Below are 20796 nucleotides of genomic sequence, written 5' to 3' on the forward strand. Positions count from 1 at the left end.
ATAAACAGAAATTCTGTTCTCTGTTTCAGTTAAAAATAATCTCTTATTTTTTTCTCAGAACACTACTTCTCATCTGCAAATGTTGATGCTTAATTTTCAACTCATTCATCAAGAATTTATTGCAAAAATATTTTGCAGTTCATTTCAAGACATACATTTTAATCAACTGTTGCCCCATTCCCATGGATTTTAGGTGGCACTCCACACCAGTTCCAGTGATGAGTTCTGAGTATGTACAAATAGGCAGTAATCTAATTAAAACCTGAGTTATATCTTTTGCTAGCTAGGACATCACAGTGATCCCATCCTGCTTCCCATGTATGAATTAATGCTGGTCTTTTAGATTTCTTCTATTAAACACTGCCTGTAGCAGTGGCAGTTTTAGTAAGAGAACATCTCCTGATCTTCTCTGAGTGGACCCATTCCACTCTCTGATCTCTTTTCTGTTCACATTCTGTTTTCTGTTCACATTTCAATGCAGTGACACTAAAGAATAATGTTACTAATTGTAGAAAAGAGAGAATCAGTGAAATTTGAAATCAATTGTGAAGTTGTATACTGTATTAGCTAGAAAATAATAAATGAGGCAGTAAATTGTCATTGGAACAAAAGGACCATTTATCTCAAATCTAGGGTTTGGCTCCATCCTTACATTTTTTACTAACTTACACTTCTGAACAATTCCCTACTTACTCTCACCTTTCTTCTGAAAATATGTATTTCCTGTAAGCCTCCTTCTACAGCTGCCTTGCTACGTCCAATTTCAGTTGGACAATTGGGAAGGATACTTCTAAGGCAAACTTGTTCAGTGAAAGTTATCTCTACTAATCCACCAGTGTAAGTAATCCAAAATTTGTCTGGATATTGCCTCAATTATAGTTTGTCTTTAGTGCCAAATCAGAGTCAAATAGTGCAAGCTTAACGTGGCAAAGATGCCAATGTTTTTATATTCTTTGGCAATTTTTAGAATAATCCTTTTGACTTTTGGTTACTGTGGATGAAGTTTCAGCAGATTTTTTTTCTGATTCATATGAAATGACATTTATAATGTAAACTTACTCCTTGACATTTCTATTACTATGATTTTAAAAAATGAAAACAGCACCACTAATGGAAGCTCTCATTTCTACATTTTAGGCTGACCAAATTTCTGGCTTTCACATACGATCTGTTCTTTGTGTTCCAATATGGAACAGCACCCACCAAATAATTGGTAAGACTTCCCTCATGGCTGCATAATTTTTGTGCTAATGTAAATTTAGTTTTATCTTTTTAATTCTGTGTTCGTTTACCTTCTTTTTCCCAGCTGAATATTGTTAAGAAGTTACAGTACCTAGGATGCAGGCTAAGTATCCAAGAAGGGATGTTTTGACTTGGATACTTTATGGACTTTTTCAGCTTTCCAGCTGTGTTGTTGTTAAGTTATATATTGTACCCAACTTTAATAAGATGAAAACAGTAAATCTAACCATATTAGTGAAAAATGTTTCATATGCATTGATGATTTCCTTGGGTCTCCTTCTTTAGTACATAGGCAACTGTCTGCAGTCAAGCTAAGTGTTCATTTCCCTCTAAGGATAAACTCTGGGTGCAGTCAGGGAAGATTTGCTGGAGGGGCTTGGCAGTGGTCAGAGTTGCCTGTTGCAGTGGTGGTTGCTGGATCAGGATGTGACAGAGTTTCAGAGGATCTTTGATAGGATTCTTTGCAGCTATGCTACACCAGCAGTTGGCCCTGTGTTATTACCTGCTTTTGGCACAAAAAGGAGTGCTTGTGAATAACAGTGCCAGATTCCTCTGTTAATGCTCCTCAGAACTGACGTCAAAGCAATCACAATTTATACTGGCAGGGCAAGAGTAGGTTCCTGTGCATTGTGGCTGCCAGGGAGAGCTGAGATCAGCAGTGCATTGCTGAAGGCACTTGGTGTCATGCAGGCTCTTTGAACTTCTTTAGCAGAGGTGATGTGGGAGTTGTGCCTTTAAAAACACATCTTGTTTGTTGTGAACAGTGCCTTATCTTCAAGAATGAGAAATAATTTGAACTCTTGACAGTGGATTACTCTTACAGTATTTTTCTAAGGGCTTATTGTATGTAGCTAAATGAAATAGAAATGTTTGTTGTAGAAATCAGCATTAGTTTGGAAAATGCATTTTTTCATTGGCTCAGTAAATTAATGAACCAGTCATGAGTATAAAAGGGTTGATATACCCAGGATGCTAAACTAACTAAGATTTTAGGAATGAAGGTACTGATTCAGTAAATTGTATTGGTAACTCCAAATTTTTAGGAAAACTTATGTGATTGCTGTTAGCAAAGTGATCAAGATCTTTCTCAAATAGATCTTAAACCTTTTGTGAAAAGCACTGTAATTTTAGATTTGCAGTATTATACTTAGAGAGGAAAGAATAACAGCTGAAAGTACTAGTATCAAAACAATCAAATTATTGCACATCTGTGTCTAATTATTTTCAGAATAAATATTTACATTTTGCTTTTCAGTTTGAAATATGTGGTTTACATTTTACCAATGAATAAAACATTCTGCATTGTGCATTAATGAATGAAGATTATAACTCATATTAACTCTTTCTAAAGGGGTAGCTCAAGTGTTGAACAGGCTTGATGGGAAATCCTTTGACGACGCTGACCAGCGACTGTTTGAAGTAAGAGGCATTCTGTTCAGCATTAACATACATTTCAGTAGCATTTGGTATTTCTCAGTAATCTGCTTCAGTCCACTCCAGGGATGGGGGGAGAATAGCTTGTCTATATTTGCAGTTTGACATTAATTCTCAGAAATCCTCACCTAGAAGGTGGCATCCTAATTAAAACAATTTCTGGCATCTAATCTCTCATCTGGAGGCCAGTGACTCACCTGCATTCTTAAAATAACCTGTTTAAACATGATTATTCCTAATATTTCCATGCAATTTCTTTTAATGATTAAGCCAGTGTTCATCTTTGTGCTTGTATTATAACTGATTCATAATTGACTCTCTTTTTTCTCTTTTTAAATTTTAGGCTTTTGTTATTTTTTGTGGCCTGGGTATCAACAACACAATCATGTATGACCAAGTGAAGAAATCCTGGGCAAAACAGTCTGTGGCTCTTGATGTATGTGTACATCTTTGTGAAACCTTTTCTTGCTCCTAACTGTCACATGTAAAGAAGCCCACTATATTTTTAAAAACTATGATTATTTAAGCTTCTCTAACAAAATTCAACAGTGTAGCACAGTGGTCTATTATATATCTGGAGATTTTAAAGATTATCATATTAAAAACAATCTTGGTGAGAAAAAAGCCAGGAGTTTTGAGGATAGCTTAAGAAATTTAAATTATTCCTACTATAACAATAATTAAGAGCAGTTTGAATGAAATTTCAGATCTCTCAAAAAAAGCGTTATGCAAGACTGATTAATCTTAAAACATTGCTCTGAGGAAAGGGTAACATCACTAAGATATTGGTATTGCTTTAAATTTCACATGTGATAAGGGAAGAAAATAATCTAGTTATCTCTGATGTGTGCACCTTTTACCTGTGTAACTCCTTTGAGTTTCTCCAGTACTCACCATTACAATACGAATTACAAAAATAACATTGGCCCGAATGAGATATGAAATTCTTTCTATTAAAAGAAAAATCAAACCCAACTGAATTACTGTAAAGAGGCTTTTTTTTCCTTTGCTTTAGGGTTTGAGATATTAATCTGCATAGTGGGGTGGCATCCTGTGCTGCACACAGGTCTGTTAAGACTTTCTAAAGTCAGTAAGGCTGTTGGTGTTAGAAATCCTAAGCACAAGCGGCTTTCTTTATTATTTGTATATATCTACCCACGTAGGAGGAAAAGTTAAAAGCTTACCTTCTCAGGCCTCCTGCAAGATCCCTTATACTTTACATGTCATAGTCATGGATAAGTCTTCATATGTCCCAGGTATTTGTGCAATATGACACCTAAGAATGAGTGCTCCTCCTGACGAGAAAAGCAAGCAGAGCTAGATGTCACACACAGATATACAAGGATGAAATTTCACATAGAAGTTTATTTGCTACTGAAATAAAAGAAAATTAAATATCTTTTGGTTTAAAATACAGCTTCTTTGTTTCATCTAAAAAAGACTAATAACCGTATAGCTTACATGGAGAGTATAGACTTGATAAATAGCCATTAATCTTTAAGTAATTCTTTCTATAAATGGACAACAGCTCTTGATAATATTTGCATAAAGTGATGGAAGATGCAGGAGAAAAGTACTGAACACTAGAATGGTATGAGATGAAGGACTGTGGATTTTCACTAATAGAACACTTCATTAGTATTTATGTATTTAGCTATAATGCCAATAAATGGCACTTGAAAATTACATTGATATCGGATGTAAAATAAATGAACTTGTTATATATCATAATAAGATTCTTATCCACATACACTCATACAGGTTTTCATATAGTATTCTGATAAGACTGACTAATACATAGAAGAGCAAAACATAAATAAATTATCAGGAAAGCTTGCCATGATTCAAACCCAGGCTAAATACTTTTTTTATACTAAGGACACAAAATTTGCAAATTTATTTAAAGATTACAATAATAAATACTTAGGAAGACTCTTAAAATCTAGAGGGATATAATGAATACAGATCAAGGAGAATTTTGTTGTTAAGTGTAATCTGTCATAGCATAAGATATAATTTGACTAATCTTACCAGTTTCTGGGAGAAGTTGCAGTATGGTCGGACAGAAAAATAGATACTATTTGAGAAAGGGCATGATGTACAGAACAAATGAGTTTATGATTTTTATTTATTCTTTTATAGTGCAGGAATGAATTCCTGTTACTGTAAAAGCTGGCATCTCTAAAACTGGTAAGAGTAAAAAATGTCTTGGGACTTAGTGCCACAAGGTGTTGCAAATCAACAGCCGGTGAGACAGAAGTTTAGGTGTTTGTATGAATAACAGAGACATTCATAGATGAAAATTATTTCCAAGTGAGAAGCCTGTATCAAAGCTGTAGTACATCAGCAGGTCAGGTGTTGCAGTGGGGGGAAGGACCTGTCCTTGCTGGGAGTGCTCTGGCTCTGGTCCTTCATGGACCAGCAGCTCATCCCATGTGCAGCCAGACTGTGGTGGGTCAAGAACACAGGATGGCTCTTGCACCTTCTGCAGTGCTTGCTCAGTGTCAGCATCACCCCACAAGGACAGCACTTACTGCATATAAATGGATGCATACTAGGAGGTAATAAGAGCAGGTGTGCAGTACTTTGTACATTTTATTTGATGCTGCTCTCTGCAGAATGGTATTGAAGAGAATGTCAGACACAGCACAGAGGTGCTGATACTTGGATGCAGCAATATGACACTAGTATAGGCAGTAAAGCTTTTCAGTATAGCAAAAGGCATTATTAAAAGTCCATAAATCCACTGTTATTTTTACATTAAATTATTTCTCTTTTGATTGCAGAACTTCAGGAGAACAATGTAGGAATCCTTATAATATTAAATTACTTACTGTTCATTATTCCCTATAAAATTCCCTGCAGTATAACTGCCAAATGTATGCCTGATAACCTGTAATTAGCTATTACATGCTGTCGATCAGAATAGAATTATCACACAAACGCTAATAAAATTTGCTTTAAACGTAACTGATTAGATTGCAGTACTGAGCCCTGATATTGCTACTTGACAAGCGTACAAAAATGGTTTTTATCTTTTGTTCTGGGGCAGGTGTTGTCTTATCATGCAACATGTTCGAAGGCAGAAGTTGATAAATTCAAGGTAAGATTTAAGGTTTTATATACTAATTTCTGAAACTATAACTGTAAATTAATATTTGTCTAGATTATCTGAGAGAAGTTTTACATCATAAGCAAAAAATCCTAATTAAAAATTATTTACAATGTATATACATATAAGGCTGTTAAGCAGAGAAAGTGGAAAGTTTATTTCAGAGATAAAGAGCTGCAGTGGACAGCAGCAAAGTCCCATTGTCCCAGCACCAGCTACTGGAACTGCATGTCAGTGTGGGTTTGGTGGCCTCCTCAGCAGAAACCATCACAGGGAAGTCATACCACGTAGAAGATGAGAGGGAGACTAGAGGAAAAGAGAGGAACTCGAGACTTTACATGCTTATAGCTTGGAAGCTGCCCTGTGTTTACTAAAAAAGTGGAGCATTCACTATCCAGATTGCGCATAGGCTCAGAAGGCTGGACAGGAAGGTGAGGGAACTTCTAACTCCTGTAAGCATCCTTGGCAGAATGTGAAAGTGATGTGCTCTGAGTGTAGCATTGGTAGGGATCAATAATTACATGTTGTCACTGAATCCTGCCTTGCCATGGGCTAGAAAGTGGGGGGAACAGTGCCCTTGATCTTTCATCACTGCCAGCACTCCCGTGCTGCTTTTGTGACAGACTGTTTGTCTTTTCCTGCTTGAGGAGGCACTTGGGAAATTTGGTGATGCTTCCCTTGGCTATGAGGAGGCAATGCTGGTAGAGGGCTCCTCAAAGCTCCCATGGGAGGCTCCCATGGTGGGTATCACTGCTGGTCTTCTGGACACACAATGCATCAGAGGCTGTTGTGTGGTCTGGGAAGGAGATCTGGACTGCTGTGACCCCACATTGCTGGCACTCCCTGCTCTGGAGATCTGGGATCTGTCTAGCTGAAAAATAGCTGTTGGGTGCTTATTTTGAGACTTGGCTGTCAGGCTGCAACTTGCTTTCTGCACCACAGAGATGGCTGTGGTGAAAGGGGGCACACACAGCTGGCATAGAGCTGATCCTGCTGAGTGATATGGGCTGAGGAAGGGCAGCTCTTGCTAGTTAATGAGTTTGTAGATTATTGCCCAGATGATGGCTGTGCCTGGTATCTGTATTGATACCTGGTGATAAGGGTGTAATATTCTCCCTCCACTGTAGTTACTGGTACAATTACCCACACTTGAGTATGCTGAAGATGAGATTATTGAAGTATTGCCGAAATCAGCATGCTTGAAGATCATCCAGCACTACAGGAAGTACTTTTGTGTGTGCAGTAAGTTGTATTTAGTGTTTAGCAAAAAGAACCAAACACTGTTAAGAAAGAGGAAAGAAAAGGGTAAAGGATCATCAGTTTTCTTTTGTTTTGCTTTTGTATTTCCATTTACCTTAGAATACACATCTGTAATATAATTTCTATGACTCTCAGGATTCCACCAGTATCTTTGTACATACTAGAGGGCCATACTTGATTTCTGTCAGCCATTGAAAGACAACTCTCCTTCATAGCCTCTGTAGTTGAAATAACAGCCTGCTATATGTTACTCTTTCGACTCAGATGCTCATGTGATGAGAAGCTATTCTACTTGTTTTCCCAGGTGACTTCATGACAAAGAAAAGTCTTTTCATTATCCATTTACCTTGAAGGCATGCAACTATCCATTTAATGGCTAATAATAAGGTAAAAGGAAATGAAAAGCATTTATTCAATAATAATTCCAAAAGACATGTGTCATATAAAGAACATAGATGAGAAAATAAGGAACATAACCAAGTTATGCCTAAAGCAAGTTAGGCTTTTTTTCAGTAGAATTGTCTCTTCTCTATGTCTACATCCAGTTGTCTCACTTTCAACTCCTGACAAAATTTCTCTGAAGTAATTTTTGTTAATGCACCACTGTATGTAAAAAAACCCAAAAGAACAAAAGCCCAGAGACAACCAGCATGTCCTGTGGGCCTGTGACACAGAGATCATCCCAGAGAGGGCCATCCATCTGTAGGATGAAATTGCTCCCATCTCCCTGCTTACAAGCTGGCCTCCCTGCTGAAGTCTCCCAAGGCATCCTACCCTGAAATCACTGCTCTTTTCCCTGTTTGTTATATAGTTATATTTTGTTTAAGCCCTTTGTTATATTAGGATCATCTTCTAGACTTGACTGGCTAATAAACCATCCCTCCCTCTAGGGGTGTTTGGGGCTAAATGTGTCCCCTCTCTCTGTGGTGATTTATTGGCAGGTGTCAGAGCAAATGTCTGTTACGATTCACCCGATGTCCTGGTGCAGTCAGAGCAGAGGCACACACACGACAGAAACATTGAAATGAGAGTGATGCCAGGAGATCACTATTGGTTCCTGACTGACACAACACCCAGCAGTAATTAATGACTTTGCAATGACAATACATTGGATTTGACAACTTCTCAACACATTATCCCAAACATATTGTAACTGGATCCCAGGATCTTGGAAATAATTACATACTCTTGTAGTATAAGATTTTCTTTCCCTCTTTGTAATCTCATTTTTTATAGTTTTCATAAAATGTTTTCCATTAATTTTTATTTGCTCAGGATCTTGAGAATATTCTGATAAAAAGTGAAAAATTTCAAGTGTACTTTAAGTTTATTTTTCCTCTGGCTTTTACCAGTGAATTATTTTATTGCATTATAGAAAGCCCAGCAAGAGTAGCTAAAGTTGATTTTTTAATCAGGAATTATTTTATCAGGAAAGTTGAAATTTCATCAGGAATTTCTTAGTGTTAGTGGATGAATTCACAAACACACAAATTCACAAATATACCCATCTTTTTAATAATTAGGCATAATCACTGTGACCAGGTTCTGTAAAATAAATAACATTTATTTCTGTTTCTTGTCATCCCATCTAAGAATTAGTGAAGAAAACCCCACCTTAATAAGAAACCCTTAAGATATTAAACCTTTCTCCAGATGTTTATCTGGGGAAAAGTGCAAAGCGCTATTGGTGGTGGAGCTGGAAAAGGGAAGTTCACAGTATAGAAAAATAAAACATGAGTGTATGAAAATAGACCATATCATACAATTGGATACTAAATATTTTTAGATGTTTTTAAATTTTCAGGTTTAGATTATTATAGCTTCAAAAAAGATTTAAATTAAATATACTGTTAAATTCACACAAACAGCATAATTTTTTTTAGGTTTTCTGATATGTGCCACATTACTGTGGTTTCTGATACCATTCTTCCAGGTACAGGAAGCAAAACTAAACTCTACTTTTCATGGGCATTTGCAAGTAAAACAAAAAAACACCACCTAGAGTGCAATTTTTTCTGAAAATGTCTGAAGTTTTCAGCCTGGTTTATCACAATGCTTCTCCTCTCTTGCATCTACATAACTATGCTAAATTCAAACTGAATTTTGGCAGGATAAGCTAAAGCAATGCACCATTGAATCATACCCATATCAATATTAATTTTATTAATTAATGCATAAGGACTTAGAAGAAGTTAGAAATAGCTATGATTTTTAAAACTGTGGCAACTTACTTCTCCCTTGTATTTTAGACTTAAAGGACTATTCTGTCATTTCTGTTGTGTCCTACTGCTAGTGCTATAAACATTTGTGTCATTGGAATAGACAAGGCACTTGAGATCTGATTAATCTGAGATTGAAGCTATTCTGTAGCAGCCTATAGCAAGGCTGTGCCAGGTCTTTTTCTTACTGAAATTCAGGTTCTGCAAGCCTAAATATAGTTATGTGTTAGACAAATATAGATACATGTGTAAAGAACGGAGAATTGTGTACAGGACAGGATATTTATAGCAAGAGTTACCGATTTATGAGACAGTAACAAACAAGTCCTGTGACTTAGCAAGCGGCCCCACAAACACACAGCACCTTTAAATTTCACCAATGTAGTTTCCAAAGAGAATATGTAAACACTGTCCTATTATGGGAAATGTACAAGAAGCTATTTTTAAGAAGCAAGCCTAATTGCGCAGCTGTCAATGGCATAAGCCAGATCAATATTTAATGACTATGATGTATTATTTATAGCCCTGGGAGAGATTCCCTTTTTTAGGTCAAACAGCACACAGGAGAGATACACAATGGAAAATAATGTATCACCTGCTTTGCAGAATCGTCAATTCAAAATGTAGCATGAATAACAATTTCTGCATTTCTCAGTTTTGTAACCTGACGTGTGGCTATTTAAGATCTACCTTCATAGATAGGGAGGCTTTTGTGTCTTTCTTAAAAACACTCCTTTAACTACAGAATGATGAAAAGAGTTTAACCAAAAAAAAAGAAACAACTTTTAGGACTGCTACTGTATATGACAACATAAATGGTTGAATCCATGAAAGATGATGGATCTATGTGAATTTGATACTTGGAGTGAGTTATGTATGATTTAACATTTGTTATTCATGCCTTATGCACCCTTAAATGTATAATGATGGGCAGCACAATGAGAACAAATGAAATTTTTGTACTGGTTTTATCTTTAATATTTGAAACAATAGGGAAAGCATTCCTTGGCTATGTTATTCTCTGCTGTGATGTCATCTGTCAATTTAGAACTACTTTAATTACTTTATAAGCATGTAATTAAGTAATTTTTAGTAGTTTAAAATAATTACTTCATAGTCTTCCTCAGTAACTAAACTTCAGAAAGGCAGTCTGGCCTTGGTTTTGGAGCATGTATGAAACATTGCCAGAGAATACAGGGGGTTATGCATTGTTGCTTTTTTATGGCACTGCGGTGTCAATCAGTTTGGTACCCTGTGTTTCCCTTCCTGTGTGAGAAACACGAAGCTCTTCACACGCTGCAGGATTGGCCACATTGGCCTCCAAGGCTGCTCACACTCAATTCCCTTTGGCTGGCACTGAGCTTTTCCCTAGTGCTATTCCAGCTGCTCAGGTTCCACTGAGAATAGCAACAACAGGAAAAAAACTAAAGAAAAAATTTGAGGGTAACCAGGGCTTAAGTGTTAATATTGAATTGTGTTCCCTTTTCCCCTTTTGAGAAAGGTACATGATCACAACATGTAAAACACAGCTAATTTCTCTCCTTTTCCACATCCACTGCCCACGCAAGACAAGAACTAAAGCACTGTTAAGAGTTTCATAGTTCATCAAACCAAGGTCTTCTTTGTATTACGTTATTTAGTATGCTTTGACATGTCCCCATGTCTTCAGTTGTCATGGAAACAAGAAGTCAAGAACACATTTGCAATGTGTTACACTGAAAATTATAAACAATGATAAAATAAAATACTGAGTGTTTATACTAGATTCTGAAATGTGAGGCTGTCATCTGCCTTCAGACAAGTGCTCTGTAGTTCCATTTTTTCCCAATTTCAGTGAACAGGGAATGGCTTAGAGAAGTGGAGTAGGGAAAGATTGTTCATGGTGTTTTCTCATAAAATGTCTGGATTTAGAGACATCAAATGAAATTAGGGTGGAGATTTTAATCTGATTAAAAATCTCTCTTCAGCAAACTTGTAGTCAAACTACATGACCTATCAGTGTAGATAAGAGTTAAATGAGTCAAAACTAGGAATCGGCAGAAGGAAAAGACAAATTGAGACTGATGTTCTCTGGGTCAGGGAACTCCAATGTGCAGCTCACCAAAACAGAAAGGAGTACACCAGGGGGGTATGGGTTTTCAGTTCAAATAATATTCCCTGAGAGTTTTTTGTTAATTTTCTTTCAGGAGGTGTTTTATCAGAAATAAAGATAGTCACATGAATTCTGCATGTCACAGACATGAGAGGCACCTTTCAGGAGTTGCTTCTGGAGCTGTCCTGCTAGACTATGCCATACTACTGTGCCTACCCTAATTCAAGGAATAGTAATTGAAAAACCTAGTGGGAATTCTGAATTTGGTTTCAGAAACTTAAACATTCAGTTTTATTAAAATTTCAGCATTTGAGTTTATTGGCTTCATAGGTAATCAAGATGAGATTAAACTGTTGCAAAAGGTCACTGAGGGGATTCCTCTTGTAAAATTTCTAAAATGGCCGTATTTATTATTTCAGGTGAACACATAGAGCTCCTACAGTAAAATACTACCTTTCCTCCAGGGCAAATGGAATAGGAATTTTCCAGGATGTTGTGGAGGGAAGGTTCACCAGGAGTACTTTAGCCTGGTGAGGCTCAAGCACTGAGCCGCCCCCTTGGGCGCAGCCAGCCCCGCCTGTTTGCTCTAGAGGGGTCCAAGGGAGGCTGCAGTGGTTGTGAGGACAGATCCACCCTCTGAAGATCTGCAGTCTAACTGGGCAAGTTCCTTGTCCCTGTGTTGCCAAATCATCTGAGCAGGGCAGGGCACTGCTTCATGCTTTAGTTTCCCATTTGCAAAGAGGGCACAGAAATATTAAAACATCTGTGAAAGGTTTCGACAATTCTACTTTAGGACTGCAACAAATTTGTGTGATGCAACTGTATTGCATTTATATGATAAGCCTGCATAAAACTAGTTTATTTTCTAGTGTAGGGGATAAGTAAATCCCATTTTAAAATAAATCTTTCTCTTGAAGAAAAACTGTGTATGATTTAGGAGAGTTAAGGCCAAGTTAAGAAAGAAGCCTGGGGCCTGGAAGCTAGATAAAGCCCACAGTTTAATCATATACCCATGCCCAGACAACTTTTTCTGTTAATTTATGAGTTTAGCACAAGTCATTAAATGAATTTTTAAAAGGGATAGGTTTATTCCAGCAAGGAATAGATTCTGGTCTGGATTGCTTCAGGACAAGGACACTGCAGAAGTCAATAAGGAACTTCTGTGGAATTTTTTTAATATGCAAAAGCAAAATATATTTATTCCAGCACATTTGTGCTATGCAGAATAATCTTTGGATATATTTACACTGTAGGTTAAAAAGAAGGGATCTTAAGGGCTATGATTTAAAAAAGAAGTGAAAAATCAACATTTATATTCTAACTGCAAACACACAGTAACTAGAAATATTAAAAAATAAATTCCTCTTTCCAAGATCAGCTACTTCATAGTTAGACCAAAGCTTAAATCTCCTCATTAAATACCTTAAAAAGTAATAAATTTTAATCAATTAAAATAACAGAAAATTAAAATATATGCATGATCCAAACAGTCTTTGTACTAGTTGCTTTAAAAAGCCTTCTTCTCTAAAGCTGAAGTAGATTTCAATTGATCTACATAACCCTAATTATTTCTGCTACACTCTAATATTTACAGTACTAAAATAAAAACATTCCAAGTAGTTGAAAAATATTACTGACTTACTGCCTTTAATAGTGGCTGTTTTTCAGTTTCTTAGTAATTATGCACAGTAATACAGTGATACTTAAACAACAGACATTTTCAGCAGAGAAGTAATAAAACACTTGGATTATTAAGTTGTCCATACTAAAAAAAGCATGTTGCTACTGTGCTGCTCTCAGATACTGGATTTCTGTTATTCACATGGGAAATCTTGTGTTTCTTGCATGTGTTTCCATATACAAAACCCTAATTGGTCCAGGTCTTGATAATGCTTAGAAAAACAAGTTCGAAAAAGCAATTGTTGGAACACAACAGCGCTCCCAAGAGAAGATGATTTATTACCCAACAGACCTGTTGTCTGTCCTTCAATCTGATCAGTCATCATGCTCCATAAGAATCCCTTGTCAGACGGAAAACATCAAGGAATAAACAGAGTTCAGCATTGCTACACTATTTAGCCAGCAACCATGCAAGAATGATAAGGCATGGAATACATTTAAACTGCCAATGCAAGCCACGGGAGTATCTGATGGATGATTAAAAAAGGAAAAAATATTAACACTTGTCAAATAATAAAGTAGTGTGCTTCAGTGACAGACTTAGGAATTTCTATTAGGAAAGATTTTCAAACAGGAAGAAAAATTTATCTAGCAGACTCATGCACTGGAAGTAGGCCAGCATATTTTAAAAATCTGAGGTACTTCAGTGAAAGATGGTAATTTAGGAGTTCTTCAGTGTGACTTTATCATGGTTTTTTTGCCACCAACAAGGAGCCGATTATTCCCCACACAGCTGATAAGACATCCCTTGGGCTGGCCCTGTATGTCACAGCTCACTCTTCTGAGACCTGCATTCCCAACTGCTCCAGAAAGACCATTGTAGTGTTTATTTTATCTCATGGAAGAAAGAAATTTTAAAAGAAATTATTAAAATGGCATAATACTTCACATTTTAAATTATTCCTTATTTATCTGTGCTTGATTTCTTCTGTAGCCCCAGCTACAGAACTGGCTGGGAGAACAGGCTGAGAACTATAAGTAGGAATTTTCTGGTTAAAAACTAGAGGTGCTTTGCACCAAAATTTATATAGATAGAAACTTTCTAGTTGGCATTGATATTATCAATATTGATTTTTAAATTAAATAATTAATATTATCAATGTTAATTTTAAAATTAAAAACTTAGATGTACTGAATTTAAAAATGGGAATTATTTTTTCCTTAGCATATACCCTACAAATAGAAAAATATTTTTGTTCATTTCTGCCTCTATGCAGTGTTCCAGCTGCAAGCAGCTGTTTGTCATAAATGCTTGCTTGTGTTGATTTTAAATTATTAATGGCAAAATTTCTACAGGCTTTTTAAGAAAATATTTTACAGCGATAAATGTTCCCCAAAGGAAGAAGGCAGTGTCCTTTAAAAACTTTTGACATTTCCAATGGGTTGATATTAGAGCTAGAACCTTTTTATAAGTAAAACTCTCCAAAGTGAAGAATGGGAGATGTTTTTCTGAGATGAATCTGTTTGGCCACTGGGTGCCATCCTTGCTCCACTTTAAGGCTGGTCGCCAAGCAGCATTTCTGTTCAGCCGTAAAATCCTGTGAAAATGTAATGCCAGTGCAATTTCACACCATCATAATGTTTGTGTGTGTGCATGTGGCAGAATATGTTCCCAGCACAAGGCAGTGTGCCTTTCTTGCACATCACTGAGAGACTGGAGAGAAATATCCTTACAGGTTCAGCCATGTTATATCCTGCAATTTTATTTTTTTTTTTCATTCCTCCATCAGCTGGTGAGAATGAGGCTGTGCTGAAAGGGCTGTCCCACACATAAGCGTGTAAGTGACCATGCTTCTATGCAGTATTAACTGAGGCTCTGGCCTTATTTGAAAGAAAAGAATTCCCTGGATGCACACTTGTTTTCTAGATCAATTTGCGATGTATGGGCCTGGGTCATCCAAGCAAAACATTATCTAGACTATATTATGTACAAAAATATTTGTCATTGCAATCTTGTATGGGTTATTTATTACACTGTTTCATTGGCTGCTCCAGGTGGCATCTGCTATTGGATTAGTCTGGGCAAAACCCCTGGCAGCATAAACAACAGCTTCTAATAGAAATTATGTCAGTAGTTCTGTGGATTTAGTCTTTCAAATTTAAACTGCAAACACTTTACATGTATGAGAAATAGACTATAGCACACACACCCCCATCATAGTCTGTCTGTGCGTTCAACAGCCTGCCTAACTCACCTACCCCTGCTTTCTCTGCTGCCACACAGCTGTGTGTGTTCTGTGCCTGCAACAAGCTCAGGGCACACAAAAACCCCACCCAAAAATAACCAAAAAAAAATCCATTTATATATATGGCCTTCAAAAACTCTACTGTTAAGCTGATTCCAGTACCTACTTGTGCTGCCTCTACCTTTCCTGAAGGAAACCTGTTGCTATGAGGAGTGGTAAGGAAAAGATACAAGCAGCAAAATATATACATGTATTCAAAACATGACTGTCAAGAAACAAGTGTTTATGTCAGTATTGCAGCCTTTTACCTCAAAGTAGTGATATATGAAAGCAACCTTTGTTTAGAGAAAAACTATTGAGCTAGTAGTATTTGGGTAGTAAATAAGGAGCTAAATAAAGATTTAAGTCCTATTATTTGGTTTTTTTTGTTGGAAGAATGGGATCTGCACATTTTGGGTTTGTCAAAAAGCTTGTGGTGCTGAGGCTGTGAGTTGTGTTTGAACCAGAGGCCGTGCTGCAGCACAGGGCGCTTAGGCTTTCTCTGCTGGGGGGCTTTGTGGATGAAGGGGGCAGTGGAGGATGTACGTTCTGCTCTGGGGAGAGGAGCTGGGCTGGAGAGGAGCCTGCCCTGCAGAAGCCTCACATGGGATAAGCCTTGGCTCGTGAAGCTGTAGTGAGATGAACCTCTGGTTTGGGGAGAAAGCTCTTTTGGACAGTCCTGAGTGCTCATAGGGAGTGATTTATGGGTTCAGAATAGGATGGCTGGATTTCTTTTAAACCTGCAATCAGAACTTGACAAAAAGTAAGGACAAAAAGACAAAAGCAGACTTCCAGGAGAATAACAGAAATGTTCTCTGTAGGATTCCTGTAAACGTACGTTGTAAGGTTGAAGGTGTTGTCAATATTATTTATTGTCCACCTGACAGGATTCTGCTATAGCTGTCAGTCTAGCAGGTCTGAAATAGGACCTTCTCCCCAGTGGAGCAGTAACCCGCTCATACATTTGCATAACTCTCCCCACCAGTCACTGCACTGCCAGCCTGATTTGTCACAGCTGCTGAAAGAAAATTTCAGTGGCTCCCAGGAAATCCCATCCAGTGCCATAGTGTCCCTGCAGCACCACCATGGCCCCGGGGTGACACGGGACTGGTGGTCCTGCATGTTGGCTTTGGTGCACTGAGAGCTGCTGCAGCATGCTGGGATCACAAAAATAGTGTGATACCAGTGCACATTGTGGCTCTGGTGGGATTTCTGAGGTTCTGGCTTTGGGGTTTTTTTCAGTGTCTGATCTTGGCAACCCCTTTACTTTTTTTACATGCTCTCTTCCACCATGTGCCCAAGTGAGAGTTGCAGGGCACAGTTTGGGCTCTTTTCACCAAATGTGTGAGTTCCCCCCTATGCCTTCACGTCTTATCCACCATGAGAAGAAACCTGTCCCTGCTCCTTCCACCCTTAACCATGTTTTTCCTCTTCTGAGTCTTTAAGGAAGGAGCTAGAACTTTTCCTCCACTTTCTGGGTAGGAAAAGGCTATGTTGTATCCCACTTTTCTCACCCTCCCAAATTTACAGGCGTAAGGGGGAGGGCCAGTTCACGTTACCCATTCTACTCTTCATGGGAGTAACAAAGCTGACTTTTTGCCATCAAAACCAAGTAAAGCTTTGTGGGAAATGGCAGCCTGACGCTTTTGTAGTATAGAGAAATAGTTGCCCTAGGTTTGCTGCTTGTGTTTGTTTGAAATTCTGAAACAGAGACTGAATAGATCCTTTTGTACAAACTTCTCATCTGCACTGATGGCCATAAAAACTCGACAGTTGCTAGCCTGCAGTATGTGACACACTGGTTCTTTCCTAATCACCATCAGCCAAAAGGACGTGAACACTCCCCAGCGCGCCTTGGGAGATCATTGTGTCCAATGTGCATGCCCTGTAAAACTCCAGTCCTGGGCTGCTGTGGTTATGGACTTTGGCCTTAAGAATAATAGATGCCTAGACCATTAATTTTTTTTATTTTATGCCTCTGTTCTTTTAAAATCAAAATTTCTTGTTACTTTTATTGGCTGCCATATATTTTGTTTCTGTGTACTAGGAAACAACTCCAGCATCAAGGATTGATTTTTAGTAACATAAAATAACATTTTTTGTGCCTATTATAGTTCTTAACAAAATTTTACATGTCATTTTTATCTCTGAAATGTATTATTTCTTTTTGATGGGTCCCAATTTCAGAAAGCAGTATGTTCAGATAGGATTGATTGACTGATTAGAAATATTCAAAATTATTTCTGTTTTTAGCTATAGTTCTGGGGCTAGCTTTTTAAATAGCACATTTAACACTGTAATGACATACCTTCCTTTGCCCTTTTAAAATGAAAATTATAAGACAAATCCTTTCCTCAGGCACATACAGTTTGATCCCCAACATAGAAAGTAAATACCGTACTTTTGTCCTAAGTCCACACTGCATGATAATAAAAAAAAAATCCTAAATTCTATATTTGATAGTTATATATTGCTTAATGTCTACATTTCTTGTTCTGATAGAAGCAGACTAAATAGCTTTCTTAATGCTGTGAAGTTTCTCTTTTAATTAAAAGAAATACCAGCATCAAACTAAGCAGTAGTTGTATTTGGTAAATGGTCAAACACAACTTTTTGAAACAAGTCTAAATGCAACTTTCTTTGTTCTACATTTCATGTCTAAAGTACATGTTAAGCACTTAATTTGCCATTTGAAGGTGTAGCAGTTGCACTACATACATATACATGCTTCAGCTAAAGATTTTGAAGCTGGATGCATGTACTGCATTATTCTTGGTTTACAGATGTAAAACTTTGACTAAATCAAGGAAAGCAAAGGGCAGCAAAGGGCACAGACACCTACTATGGGAACTGGGGCAGAGTTTGGGCTTTTGATCTCACAACTGTAACCCTCTGTTCATCTGTAGGGTTAATCTGAGGAGGTATAAAACACACAAATCCTGTTCCACCCTGCCTTTCATCCAACAACTGTTCAGATATAAGACATTGACAGAGACTGGAACATCGAAGGAGTCTGGTAGAGCTGACAGCTGCAAAGTGTGTTTATATGGCAGCATGAGGTTTCCTTGGGCAGGGCCATAGGACTGGCTGGGCTCAAAAGCTCTCTCCAAACTAAACAAGGCAGTGTTTCTGGGTGATTTCATTACTGAAGGTAGAGGAATGCTCCTGTGATAATCATGTTAAAAAAGTGTTAGAATCAAAATCAAGAGGAAAATACACATCAGTCATTTCCATACCCATTCCCCTTTACTGTATATTTTGTAAAATTCCCTTTTAATGCCACTGTCCTGCCTCTGCTTCAGTTGGTCGTTTGAAAAGAGGTTCTAAACTCAGCATTGTGAAGGGCAAAGAGTTGCTATCCACAGTCTCCAGTAACAGATGGAGGCCTTTAAAAGCCAGTTTGCTCTGGGCATTAAACATGCTGGAGCTGCAACATTTGATTCTTTCTCTTTTGGAGAGAGTAAATGTGTCAGACTGGAATATAACAGGCTTTGGTCTTCCATGGCTATGAAGAAGTACAAAATCTGTCCACTGGTGTTAGTAACTGACTATAAAGATATATTTTAAAAGGTGCCTGCCTGCAGCTATAAATATAAGCAAGTATTTTAGAGGCCTTTATATATGAAAAGAACCTTTCACAAATAAAACTCTTTGCCATCAGAAAATGATGTCTTCAAAATGGCTTCATGGAATCATAGAAGATTATGTGAGAGATAATGAAGGCATCACATTTAAATATTCTTCACTTTGATACTTTCTCTTCAGCTTTTGATGATCATCCTTTAAGGTTTTTCAGATCCTAATCTTCTGAGAGAGATTTGTGATGAAGAGGTACTTGAAAAGGCAATTTTATTACTTCTTTGTGTGTCATGTTGTCTGGAGCTGCAGTTTCACTCCAGAGTGTACATGAGGTCAGATCCTGACCTGCTATTTGAATAGTACGTGGACTCTAGACTCTAACGGTGCCCCTGGGATTTAAGATGTACACCACATTATTTTGCCAGGGTATTTTGCTGCATTGGAATATATATTTCATGAGATATCTTTATTTGTGTTAAATATAATCAAGTTCCTTGTTACTTCTTTCCATCAGTCAGGCAGTATTTTCTGATGAAGAAGCCTTGCTGATCATTCCACATGCCACTGTAAATAATCCAAAAACTGGACTACATTCAGTAAGTGGAAGTTGCTGTTACAGAATAGTTCTGGTGCCACATAGGAAGGAAGCTGAGTATATCAAATGGCAGAATGTACCTTTTTCTTAAACAAAGCCATACTAATATACTTATCAATATGTTTCAAAACACTTTCCTTGCATAATATGCACTGGTGTCTTATCCACACAGGTACTAAAACTGAAGTAGAGAAATTTTAAGATGACATGGCAAAGTAGGATGTCAGTGTTTTCTGTTTTTAGGTGGACTGCTACCATGGTTGTGCACATTTTAAAAAGGAAGAATGCTTTGGGAAGAACTCGCCAGTTTCTTTACATCCAGTTTTATCACATTATCAGATGTTGATACAGAAGATTGTGAAGAATATGCTGTTAGATGAGTTAGTGCAAAATCATTTAGTAAGCATTTTCCTTCTTAGGCTTTATTCATCCACAGGAGCCCAAAGGCTTATTAATACTGAACCAAAAATGTTATTTTTCTGTTCCCATGGTCTGTCTTTTATAGTGGCCAGAATTGTGACTGTGTGGTGAAAACCACTTTGACGTTCCTCGTGTTTTGCAGTAAGAGGGTCATTAATGACATATGGCCTTTTGTGATGGCTGATGGAAACTGAGGCTCAACCAGTCCCTTGTCTCTCACCTGTTCACAAGTAATGAGCAGGCTGTCATAGAATTTAGGTGGTAGCAAAGAGCAATGAGGAAAGGAGAATCTTGTCTCCCACCTGAATTGAGTACAAAGGTGCTTTTCCTCCTTTATGTATCCATTCCACCCTATTCCATACATGCCTGAGTATGGAGTAACCACAGATCTTATCCTTATGCTCTTCTTTGGCGGCATGACATCCTTTTTTATCAAGCTGCCTACGACTGATGATATTTTCCTAGTCTGGCAACTGCTGAGTTTGTATTTTATTAGGCAAGACCAGTTGCCTTCCATGTGTTCAGCCGAACTTGTGTTCCTGATTCCCTTCAAGACAAATTTTTGGGTTAGTACTGGACATATGGAAATGTGACCAGAGGAGGCACATCTGACTTTAGCTTGCCATAAACTCACAGAAGAGTCATCTGAATTTTCCTCAAGGATATGAAGAGCTTGATTCACAGGGTAAAAAGCTTCCAGAGCACAATGTTCTTAATTGTTTTAAGAAAGGGGAAATTGAACATCTAAATGTTCAAAAACCCACAGACTTTTAAGGGATTGTAAATCACTGGGGTGCTTTAAAAAAATAATTTCACTGTAACTTGAATTTTAATTGCCTGCCCCTTCCTTTTGCTGTCATGGTACTTTCATCATCTCTGTTTTCCTGAAAGGGAGTGTTGCTATTGTTGTTTATTTTCAGAAATCCACTGAAATTTTT

The 20796-nt window shown here is 37.5% G+C and overlaps 1 protein-coding gene across 1 annotated transcript in view; it reads left to right on the top strand.

Moving 5' to 3' along the window:
* Window positions 1-20796, top strand: part of PDE11A (phosphodiesterase 11A) — a 104473-nt gene that overhangs the window by 48370 nt on the left and 35307 nt on the right. The window contains exons 7-10 of the mRNA XM_030952414.1: window positions 1138-1213; window positions 2594-2661; window positions 3020-3112; window positions 5729-5779. Coding sequence (XP_030808274.1) covers window positions 1138-1213; window positions 2594-2661; window positions 3020-3112; window positions 5729-5779 — 288 coding nt within the window. The remainder of the gene's footprint in view (window positions 1-1137; window positions 1214-2593; window positions 2662-3019; window positions 3113-5728; window positions 5780-20796) is intronic.

Source organism: Camarhynchus parvulus, chromosome 7, assembly GCF_901933205.1.
Source record: "Camarhynchus parvulus chromosome 7, STF_HiC, whole genome shotgun sequence".
In the NCBI taxonomy this organism is placed as follows: domain Eukaryota; kingdom Metazoa; phylum Chordata; class Aves; order Passeriformes; family Thraupidae; genus Camarhynchus; species Camarhynchus parvulus.